This window comes from Venturia canescens, chromosome 11 (genome assembly GCF_019457755.1).
Source record: "Venturia canescens isolate UGA chromosome 11, ASM1945775v1, whole genome shotgun sequence".
NCBI classification, from domain to species: Eukaryota; Metazoa; Arthropoda; class Insecta; order Hymenoptera; family Ichneumonidae; genus Venturia; species Venturia canescens.
Window position 1 is genome coordinate 7,402,202 of NC_057431.1, and position 12,258 is coordinate 7,414,459.

The 12,258-nt window shown below is 38.6% G+C and overlaps 1 protein-coding gene across 1 annotated transcript in view; it reads right to left on the minus strand.

Annotated features, from left to right (window-relative positions):
* The window catches only part of LOC122418242 (kin of IRRE-like protein 2), a 32,746-nt gene that overhangs the window by 2,831 nt on the left and 17,657 nt on the right, over window positions 1-12,258 (minus strand). The window contains exons 2-3 of the mRNA XM_043432366.1: window positions 11,307-11,512; window positions 446-674 (exon numbers count right to left, since the gene is read on the minus strand). Coding sequence (XP_043288301.1) covers window positions 446-674; window positions 11,307-11,512 — 435 coding nt within the window. The remainder of the gene's footprint in view (window positions 1-445; window positions 675-11,306; window positions 11,513-12,258) is intronic.

The window sequence follows — 12,258 nt, forward strand, 5'->3', positions numbered from 1 at the left end:
GGAAAAAGATTAAGAAATGTTGTGAAAGCGACATTTTCGTAGCCAAAAGCTTCCATCTAATATATTCATCGACAATTTATTTATTCAATTAATTATGATAAAACTTTATTCTCTCCTCTGAATCGAATTATTTCGTTTTGCAGACTTTTTACTTTACGTGTTGAGAGATCCTATGCCTATGAATGAATTTCAAATAATCAAAAATTAAAATTCAAAAAAAAAAAATTAAATTGAAAAATTAATTTTTTCTTATTAAAAATTTTTTTTTTTTTTTTTTTTTCATTTTACGTTGATTTGAAATGTTTTCTCGTGTTAACTTCAAACTTCCTGGTCCGACGATTTCGAGCTTGCTGTTCTGCAGTGGTTTGATTATTTTTTTCGCTCTCTTATACTTTGTTCTATTTTTTCAGGGTGTACAAACGAATGAATCCGTTGAAATACGAACCAACAACGTTCAGACGAAACTGATGAGACTTCAGAGGTATGGTGGATATTTGACACTCGTAAATCCCTTGATCTCGTTCCTGTGCCCACTTTATGCAAAGCGTCCATTCTGTCCACTCGCTGTTTTGCCCCGATGTTTGTCTGTGCAGTGCCTGAAACCGCTGGTCGCTCGTGTAAGTGTAAGCTCCTGCGGTTAGTATGTGAATGTCTCGATGTCTCACCCAGGACACCTGCAACCGAAGTGAACAGATTCGCGTGATTTTTTTTTCACCACAAATGAGCATTGAGAAAAGAGGAATAGCGGAATCCAGAAAAATAACGAAAAAATCAAATTCGTCGTTATTTTATCAGGATAATATTAAAACAGAAAAAACAATTTTATTTTTCTGTTTTCATAACACTTTTTAAGGTAGTTCGGCCACGAAACTATTTTCTTAAGAAAGTCTTGAAATTCACACTGAGTCTGAATGGGTACTCGACTGACACGCATATAAAATTTTAAGGGCTTCGTCTTATCGGTTATTCAAATAAACGTGTTTAAATATATAATGGCTTGAGCCAAGAATTATTTACAATTATGATCGAATAACTTTGACATTAATTTAGAGTGATAATATCTTTAATTAGGAAATAAAAATCGACCTAATATAGACACCCATAAAATACGATCCTACGGGCATGATCTACCTTAATTAAAACGTCAATAATTCGAATGTTTATTTAAACATTTATTCTCAGCTGCGAGCGTCCACTGTGCTACGAATGCTGGAAAAAAAATGATCTCAATAAAGTATGAAAAGTGTGTGATCCGAATAAATTTGATGAATAATTCCAAGTTGAATAATGAGAATGAACATTTTTGAATATCCTTCGAGGTCCTTAAAGCATCGAATATGGCATTCCTAATTCGGTCTTGGAAGAATTTTCTGCGACATGGTCTGCGGAGGCTTCGATCGCGGTTATACTCCAGGAATATCGATTAGAGATAATCCTGTTCGTTTTATTTTCAAAGTTTCCTCGCTCTCATCGATGATACTAGGAATAATCTCTGCCACAAACTCCATCTCGTACCGAACGCTGTTTTAATTTTTATCCTTTTTTCTCTCCTCACCCTATCCGAGATTTTTCATTCTCCGTTGGAAACTCTCGTGAATTTCGCTTCGTAGATCTTTCGAGATTCGCAGCACTACTAATTGCCAATATTCCATCTCAATATTCTGCTACATGGACTGGGAGAAAGATGGGCTCGAAGATTGACCTCCCTTAGGAACTTCACCCACCCCCCCCCCTTTCTCGCTGCTCCCTTCAACCCCAATTTCTCGCATCCTCCTCGATCTCCTCCTCGGTCTCCGGCTCAACGGATATTACTAGAACGAACGGTCCACAGAGCGCCATTTACTCCTTCCATTTCCTTCACTTTCCACTCGACAGCTTCAACTTCATCTATTCATCTTTCTTACTCGAGCCCCTCGTGGATCGACGAATCACAAACTATATTGCCACTTGAACGAACCCCCTTAATGAATTTTCACATTTTTTTCTCTCTCTAATTTTCATCCTCCTTTGCTGCCTCTCAACAATGGTAAATTTGTGTATGAGATGTTCGATGGAAAATTCTCTTTTTCTGGGACTCCAATGTTGCTTTGGGTGCGATTATTTTGGCAGTGTTGATTCGGCAGGAGTGATTTTTTTTCGTGTGTTTTCTGGAAACGATATGATCGCAAACGTGATGAATGTTTTTATGCAATTTCAATGATGATTCAAATTTTTTATCTTTATTCAGAATTTCGAAAGAGCTTGGAACTTTGCTTTTGAGTGGAGGGATTTTGAAAAAGTGCACGAGGGCACGGTCCTTGGCGTTTCCTCGTTCCTCATCCTCTTGCGGCAAGCCGCAAACGAATGAGGCTTGCCAAAATTTTTCAATAATTTGAAATTTGAAAAAAGCTTCACTTCCGGTTGATGCAAGAAATGCCGGAGAATCATTTCGCCCAAGAGTCAATCGCGATTCCGGGTAAAATGTAACTTCAGACGTCTCGATAGAGTTTTGAAAGAGGATCGCAGGATTCTCCAATTTTCATATTCATGGGAGTTTCGAAAAAATCGTTCAAAGTTCTCGAATAAGTTGAAAAGCGAGAATAAAATCTAAGAAAAAAGCATTTTTCTGCAAATGAAAGAATCAAAATCGAAGAAATGTCTCCTTTCGTAAAAACTTCGGTAAAGTTTTCACCTTCGGATACTGTTTGTGAGAAAAATTCGTACAGCTTTCCCAGCATTTTCTTACTGGCGAAGGTAACTTCACTGGAAATTTTTTCCACGTCACTTGTCCATGGGATTTCGTTTGAAAGCATCGAGAAATATTCGTCATTACATTAAGAGAAAATATTCCTCTGGGCGTGTGCGTTTGAGCGTTGATTTTCCTGCTTTTCCAATCGGCACGAACCGCGCGTGTGTTTCGTCTTCGTCAAATGCGCAATAGAATTCATTTTTTCTTTCTTTCAGAAAACGCCTCGCTTTGATGGGAGCTCGTACTACGTTACGTTTCAATAGCTCCACGCAGAGGGCTTTTAAACTGAAAACATCGGATTTTCGACTGCGTGCATCGACGCACGCATTACAGTTTCAAAAAACCCTCGATAATGGGGGGTCGCAGTTCACCAGTTCGATGGAGTTACACTGAGGATTTATATTTCTTTGGCATTTCCCTTCAATCGTTAAGAGCGGACTTCTGAATATCCCCGAAACGTTTACAAATCCGTTTGAAAGCTGCGAATTTATCGAATTTCAATAAATCCTGGCTCGACCGTTTGTTGGTGGAAAAGAAGAAAAAAAGGGCCCCCGAATTCATCAATTTTGGACGATTCAACTCGCGATTGTTTATCAAATATTTTTAGTGATATAGGAAAAATTAAAATCTTTAAGGACTCGACAAATTTGGAAAGTTTCATTTATTTTTTACAAGCACGCTGTAAAAACTCGTTAAAGGTGTCAGACTTTTATTTCTGCGATAAGAAGTTACGAAATAATAACGACTTTTATATTTTCTCGGAATTTCGATGGCCAGTTTTTTTATCGCAGTCATTACAACGACGAAAAAAATTAACTGAAAAGTTCTCCGTCGTTTTCTCTCGGTTCTACGCAGTAAAAGATCGGATTTGGTTCGTGCAGAAGGGCGCGGATCGGAGATCTCGAGATCAGCGATACTCACATCCTTGCGGAATATTAATCTCCGGTTGGTGAGGTTGGATCGTTCGTCTAGAAATGCGAATCTTCCTTGGCACGTTCCACGATGTGGAAAATACTTGAGAATCCTTTCTCGAGCGAGTGTCTCTCGTTTCATTCCTATGTATACAGGGTGTCCGACGGGGAAACAGTTTATTGAAATTTGAGTGCAGGATTTAATAGAAAGTGTAAAAATTCAACGGAGTTTCTCGGTTGAATCGCCGTCTGGTTAATTATATCCATTTTTCGTCGACAATTCTTCTATTTCGACGGATACCGCCGAAGCTATCGCAGATACGTCAAATTATCATAGAACCAATATTGTAGGGCATGAAATTTCCTAGAAAAAAGTTCTCGACGATAATTTTCTATCTTCAGTATATTCGTCCGGAGAGTCGTTCGCAAAAAGTCCATCAAAATGCTCGTGCCTAACTCGCGAGGTTGTTTTCGAACGACGCTCACGATCAAGCTTTCAGAGATAGAGAAATGAAGTTTCAGACTTTTTTATAGGAAATTTGATGCTCTACAAAAAAGATCTCCAGAGTTTTTATCGTAACGTTGACCGTTCGGGTAGTATTCACCGTCAAAGTATACGAAGTTAACTCCAAAGTTTAGAACTTCGATGGACCACTTTCATGGGAGATTTCGACCCAGCATCCAGTCGGGGATTCCAGTTTTTTTCGATACGCGGACACCCTGTACATTCGCTCGATATTCACATCGAAGCTCATTCTCTCTCGGTATGCATCGTTGTATAACTGGCGAGTCAGAGCCTTAAGATCTCGTGCGCATACCTATCCGCCAGCTTTTTCCGTTTACCATCAGCCCGTGTATACGTATACACACGTTCAAACTTTATTGCATATACGTATTAATATATCGGGAATATCGATGATGAAAAATTTCCACGTAAGCCTCCCTCGATATTTTTTCTCGTTCGCGGAAATGAATAATTCTCGTAAAATTGAAAATTTTTTATTGATAAAATAAACTTGTGGGGCTGGTAGAATAAAGCTTCGCAGAGTTGAAATTCCAATAGAAAATATAAATGCGAAAGATTTCGAGCTACCCTTTCAGCATATTTTTCTTTTTCTCTTTTTTCAACGTCGAGCCTCGGTTTTTGTCTGATCGATGAAAAAATAGTTGAATGTCTCAGAATTGAAATGTTAGAAAAAAACGACTATTTTTGTTGCTCAGAGACTAAAAATCGAAAATAAAACTAATTTCTCCAATTCAGGATAGTTTTTTTTTTAAATAATATTTCTTGTACAAAAAAAACGGTTTTCACCATGAAAAAAAAAGATAGACAAGAAAACTTTTGTGTGCTAAACAAGAAATAAGGTTCAAAGAGATTTGAAACTGCATTTTCATCATTTTTTAAAAGAATAAATAATTCGATAATAAATAAAACGTATTTACTCGATATATTTTTCGCACTGTCATAATAAAAAAATCAAATAACAGTCGATTCGTTACGGTTCGTATTCAGATTCTTGGAGACTCCGGATTGACACGTTTTCGTTGGCTTCCACTTTCTCTCGCCTCACGCACTTACCTAATATTCGTTTTTTTTCTTGTTGATGAAAAAACGACGAGCTTTTACGAAAAATCCCCCGACACTTCCGGCCCAAGGCGTGAGATAACGCATTCGGCGGTACTCAATGGTTCTCCCTTCGAAACGCAAACGAAAAAACGGAGAAGAAAGCACTCGCGAGAGCGAGGGCTGCGTGAGGATGGGAGGAAAAAATTTAAGGGATTCCAAACCCCTGCTGAGAAGACAGGGAATTTATCAAACCTTCCTCGTTCCCCGAAACCTTTTCTTTTCTGGGAATATGCTGAAAAATATTAGCTCACGAGCGTTGCCGGCTGCTCGTCCATTTTTTGGAGTCAAGCATAATTTTCCAGTTGCTTTTTTCAAAAAGTAGCCACACAAAAAGGTCCAAAATTTCGAAAATTTTTATCCATCCAGAAAATGTGCTGTTACTTCTTTCCTATCCGAAATTAGAGCCACTGCCAACGTTCGTTCTTTTCTTTACGAATTATCTCCAAACTAGTGATTTATTCTTCCAACGGTCATTTTTTTATTTTGCCTTTCGACGATGAACATTTTTCGAAACTTTGTAAAAAACTGCTAATCGTTTGCGACATTAAATTGTTCGTAATATTTTCACTCATCGTTCATTCGTTTGCGAATTTTTGATGACCTGATGCTCGGTATTTGGGACAATTTCTGGGTCGTTGAATTCTAGCTGAGAACTGCAAATTTTTACTGTCTCGCAAGTGACGATGAATTCCATTACTGACACGAAACGAGAGCCCAATTATTGTGATTATCGTCGCACATTTATCGTTACCCTCAGTTTTATTTATCCATTACAATTTACATTATTGTTATCGATTATTAATTATCGTCGTTTATTATAATTTATCATTTATTCTTATTTAAGCGATAAATTTATTGACACCAAACTGAAGGACGACGATTATTATAATTTTTTTTCCTATCAATATTTTTATTTAATTATTAGGACCGTCATTATCATTATTTATTATCATTTCCCAATTATTTATTGTTAATTTTTTTCCAAGTATCGATGTCAATTCAGTGGAGCAATTTTTTGTTGCATTTTTTTGCCCATTGGGTATCAGAATTTTGTCAAACGACAGTCGAGTCATGATTCTTTCGATGGGAAGCAGCCAAATTTTTTCGTTTCAACCCAATATAAATTTTTTTTCAATTTTTGCGTTCCTCACTCAAGATTTTGTGTATTTTTATTGTATTTTCTCCATGATCCTGGATATTGAAGTGAATGGAGAAAAAATATCGATGAAAACCATATTGGATGGCATCTTTTTTGTAGCCTGCTTCGTCTCGCAGCTCTTTATTTTCATCATTCGAGTGTCTTTGTGTAAATTAAAACGGGAGGAAAATGGTATTCAAATTGGAAAGTTGGATCGTTTGTCAGAAAATTAAAGGGGAAATTCGTCTCGGAGTTTATCGAAGGGATTTCGTATTCGTTATTTCATAAAAATCTTGAAGATACTCGACGAAACTTGTATATCACGTATGAAAATGAAATTCGATAAAATTATTTAAAAAAATGCTTCTGACGAAAAAAACTCGGAATAATTGTCAGGAAAAACTGTTTTTTGGGCAAATTTGAGGGGGGATTTTTCCTTCTAAATAACACGATCGAGAGTGTTGAAATTCACGCTTTTCTCGTGAAAATGCAGTGAATGATTATCCACTATTTTTTGACAAGCGACGTGGTAAAAAGCGGCATTGCAAAGCATCGGAAAAGGAGGAATCGTGGCTTGACACATCGAGATATTTGGGGCAGTAAAGTTAGCAGGAAACCACACACGAAACGAGGTATCGTTAGAGGGCGCCCTCTCGTGTGGCCACGAAAACCAGAGTCATACTTTTTGGTCACGGGGATCCTCTCCAAAGCGTGAGAATCAAAGTGGCGGAGTCCGGAGGATCGAAAGCTTCGAAACAACGCCCTTTTCGTATCGTCGAACCTGCATGGATCGAGGCTTGTCCTATATTTTGGGAAACGTGCAAATTTTAACGTCGAGCTTCGTCATTCTGCTGTGCGGGCGCACCCACGAGAACGAGGCGTGCCTGGAAAAACGAATTTCCCCCTGTGCAGCTCCGTAACGTATACGGGCGCGTTTCCTCCTTTCTTTGCTTCCAGTTATTTCACTATTCCGTGTCTCTCGCTATCTCCCTCCGGTTTTATCTTCAATGGAGAAAAATAAAAATTCAGGTGCATCCGGCAGCAGCCGCACGTAAACATCGCTGCGCTGTTAAGGCGTTTTTTTTTCAACTCCCTCCCCCTTTATTCTCTTTCTCATTCTCTCGTCCTTTATTTTTGGCTGATACGTCGTATCATTCTTACTCGATGCGCTGTCTCGTTGCTTTTCGTCAACTCATTCAACTTCTGACCCACATACGTTCGAATTTTCTTTTCCTTGCTTCCTCGCCGCGATTGTACCTCGAGCTTTTTGTCACTTGCGCTCCGAATTTTCAAACGCCAACAGCCCGGATTCTCTTTCTTCGCTTCTCCGAACCCTCCATTCGCCTGCTCTCGTCACATTTTTCGGAAAATCGAGCCAATTTTTTGCCTCCACGTTTTCCTTTGTATTCGGGAAATTGGGCTCTGGATTGGCAACGAATTTTCCAAAAACTTCAAACTTCCTCTCTGCAATCTCGAAAAATGGCTTCGTTCCATTGATCTTTTATTTGTTGATCCGCAAATCAGACTTTTCGCTTGTTTCGAGAAAAATTTTCTTCCACTCGTTTTCGTCAGCATCCTTAAAAAAATGAGTTTGCTGCGTGTGTGTGTGTGCTTTCGTTATTTTTTGCTCGCTTTTACGAGCCACATTTTTTCATTGCATGTGGCGTACTATTAAATTGACAAAATGGCTTTGCTCCGGTTTTAACTGCGAATACTTTGGCTGGGAAATGGTCGAGCGTCGCGCGAGGAGCGCGTTTCGTTCGGCCATAAAAACATTTTTTTAACGTCTAACAGACCACCGAGATTTCTCCCATCCCCTTATCCGCCCTTTTCAGTACACTTTTGTTTCAGTTTCAATGTATTCAGAAAATTGAACTTTTTACTCGGAACTTCGAATGGCTTTAGTGTGTTACTTTTACAAGATGATTTTCGATAATCTGAAGGGGTTCTCAAATACTTATATTTTTCTCTATAAAAAAGGCGAATGGAGGTAAAAAATAATTTTTTTTGCCAAAGAAAAAGTAATAAATTGTCACTGATAATCGGTACTCAGTTTCTCACCATTTTTTTAAGCAGCTACATAAAAACGAAAAAGATTTATCAGCCGCAGATAATTCAATTACTCTCATTGAGCAATTAATTTTTGGTCAAGTGGAGCCTAAAAATGCGAGAAGAAAAAAAACGTCGTCAATCTTTGTTCCACCTCGTCGCTGTAAGCCTCGAACTCCTGCTCGTTAATCGAGCGCGCGAGGAAAAAAGGATGGAAAAATAATAATGCCCAAGAGGCGTACTCTCTGTCGTGTGTGTTTTAAAAATGTCATTTTGATAAATTTTTATTTTAGCAAGATCGCATCCGCGGCGGTGCGTTGACGCTTCATTACTGTAATCTCTCCATCGCTCTTTCTCACTGTTATACACAAGCCAACGGGGGACGATTAGTCACGGGTGATTAACGATTCCTCCGAGCGTTTTAATAATCGGCCACAGATCTATGCTCGCACTTTACTCTCTCGTACGTATATCGGGTGTTCAACCACAGATTGCAATTACCGTATATTCCACCTGAAAACTGAATTTCGAGTGGAAAAGTTTCACTTTGTTTCGAGCATCGCCACTTCGTACCAAATTTCACGAGTTTTCGATGACGAAAGGGAAAATCGACGAAATTGAGAGTAAATGCGATTCATTTGACTTTATTTTGAATGGTAGTTTGAAAAAGTTTTTTTTTTTTCTCATCTTTGGCAAAGTTCATCAAATTCTGGAGACGATCGAGCTGGTGACATGCCGATATGTGAAATTCTTGAACAGTTACAGCAGTTTAAATAGCAAAGAAAAATGTTCCTTTGGATCTAAAACTTTGGAACTTTGAATGGTTGTAACCCGACTAGGAATCGAAATGCGGCCATTCAGTGGTAGAGTTTTGGAACGTATTTGAGTAGACTTAGAGAATAGCCATGATGTTGTGTCGATAGAAATGAATTGTCGTCGATTCGACTTCATTTTGAGTCGCGCTACAAAAATTTATTCGTTCTTTAAAAATTCTCAAAAGTTTAATCAATCCTGAAGAAAATGGCGTTAACTGCACAACGAAATGTCAATTCTTTCAATAATAACCGCACCTGAAATTCCAGAAAAAAATATTGCGTTCGATCGAAAACTTCAAAAATTTGAACGCTCGTAGCCTGCCGATGAATCGAGACCCAACATTCCAGTGGGGGAGTTTTAGAACGTACTTTAGTAGACTTACAAAATAATTGCACATTCGTATCGATATCTTGATCAGTTCTCACCGAAAAGACCCCTCGAATATTGAGAAAGGACGAAAAGCCACTTCTCGACTGCATCGACCGTTTTTTCGTAGTGACTCAAATTTTTGAAAAATTTTCTCGAAAACTAGATCGAAGCGCAACCAGAAAAAAACAATAATCACAAGGATGTTGCAAGAACTCGCATAATTTAAAAAGTTGCAATTTCATTAAAACCCAACCGGCGAATCTTTGCCAATTTTGCTACGAGGACTGAGACACCCTGTACGAAAATCTACACCCTCCAAAGCACGTATATTCCACATCGATTAATCACCACGCAAGCATATTTCCTGGCCGAGGGCTGATTAAGCATGCCCTGGAAATGTGTTATAAGCAACAAGGACGTTTGAACAACCGCTTATCGCAGTCCTCGTCAGAGTAATTCTAATTTATCAATTGGCTTGGCCAGCACCTCGTGAAATAGTCAAATTGTTTCGAGAACGAATGCAATTGCGGTGGTGAACGGACGTGGAAAAGTCCTCGAGGAAAATATCCAGCAGTCAGAGGGAAAGAGCGAGAGACCCCGTCGTCAACGGGGGCCGAAAAGCACGTTTGCGGTTTGAGGATAGTGCTGCCACCTACCGCACCGCCACAAGTCGACCCTTTGCTGTCCTATATCCTGGGGACGAGCACGCTCAGGAAAAGTTTTCACCCCGCCGTGTCCACCTCTCCGCTCTCCATGCACGTTAAAACCAGGAGTTGACTACGAGCGCGAGATCAGCTGGAGTTTCAGATAAAACTGTCCACGAACAAGTCACTACCTCGTGGTTTCGTCGCTCCCTCTCTTGGGCATAAGAGAACTCAAGAGGGTTACTCTAAACACTCCAAATGCATTTTGCCACGTATGTACTCCCTGGCATAAAACTCAATTGGCTTTTCGACTCCGCACTACCATTTCTCTTCCCGTTTTCACTTCGCCTCTCGCTAGCAAGCCGCCATTTCTTTGAAACGAACCCGCCTGCACGTCTGGATCCGGATGGAGCTTTTAAGGGGAGGAACCGCATCGATTAAGGCTCCTAGTGGACTCTCCAATTTCGTTATTTTGCGACGATCGCTTTGTGCATTCCATTTTGTACGATCCAACTATTTTCGTCTCTTAGCTACATCTATTCTCGTCGTCGAACACTCTTGAGCTCGATTTTTAGAGAAACTTTTAACGAGGCAAGCAGTTTTGGCCTCGATTACAGAAAAGCTGGTTACCAGGTTTCCGATATGGTTCGCTTTTTAACTCCTGTCTTTTTCGCCTTCTTTTCATCACACTGAATTCCCCAACGAAAACTCGAAATCGAACAATTTTTTTAATTCAATTATTTCATTACGATTTTTTTTTCATTTAAAAATTTTTTAATTTACATTTTTTACTTTTACTTTAAATTCACTCTACCTTAAATTTAAAAAATTTTAAAATTATGAAAATGAATATTCAATACGAAAATTCAAAAGTGAAACGATTATCCGAAATTCTCGATTTTTGTGAAGAAAATCAAAAGTGGGGCAGAGCAAAATTTGAGTTCGTGACTGTTCCGTTAAATTTTTTGTATTTCAAGCGACGAAAAATAGTGTTTCGAGTTAGAAATAAATGTGAGCTACTCACCGTTTTGTCACCGAGATGGCGAACTCGGCAGGTCAGATAAGCCGTTTTGCCGATAAGAGCGGTGACGTTCGTTGGTTGCGTGTAATCAAAAGTTGGATCCGGTTTCATTTTTAATCCGGTAACAGGATCCAACAACTGTTGTCGGGGTCTAGCCTGGCCGGAACTCCGTTCTGGTTCGGTGCCGCGATCTCCCATGCTCAGAGTGTCTGAAACACGAACGAAGATATTGTAATTAAAAATTGTGCTTATTAATCGGTTCGCCTCGAATGGATTATTTTCTAATTAACACATTTTATAATGCGCGCGATCGCTTTTAATTAACCCGACAAACGTATCAGCTTAATGAGCAATGTCAACGGTGCGATTAAAAATGGGGCGTTCCAGGCCGAATCGACCACTTTGGTACCAGCAAATTTTTCCAGAACTTTTCCAATTTCTTTTTGACTCAAAAATAATTTTTAAATAAAATATAAAGCGCTGTTTTTAATATTTTCCAATTTTTTCGGAAAAAATTGTCATTTTTCGAATAATTACGATTTTCATTTTCATAATTATCATTGTTTTTCCACTTTTAAGGTTCTCGATACATCCTAGAAGATTTTTGAAGTGGTTTCATTAGAAGAAATAAGCTGAATTGAAAAAAAAACGAAATTTCGTAATGGAAATAAAGAACAGAAAGCGAAGAGATCCCACTCTGAAAATTTCAGAAAACTTTTGTAAAAAATGTCAAAGTTTCTAGTGCAGATCAGGAAAAAAATTAAAAATCGCAATCATCCCAGAACTTTCGTTTTTTATTTAAACTCTAAAAAAAAAAAACGTTGAAGATTGGTTTGTATTTGACTCTTTGATATTTTTTTCTGAAAAATACATTCGGTAACAAGACTTAAAAAAAAACGTCCCAATAAGTAAAAATTTTCGAGAGCGTTTTGTCACCTTGAACAAAAATGACTCA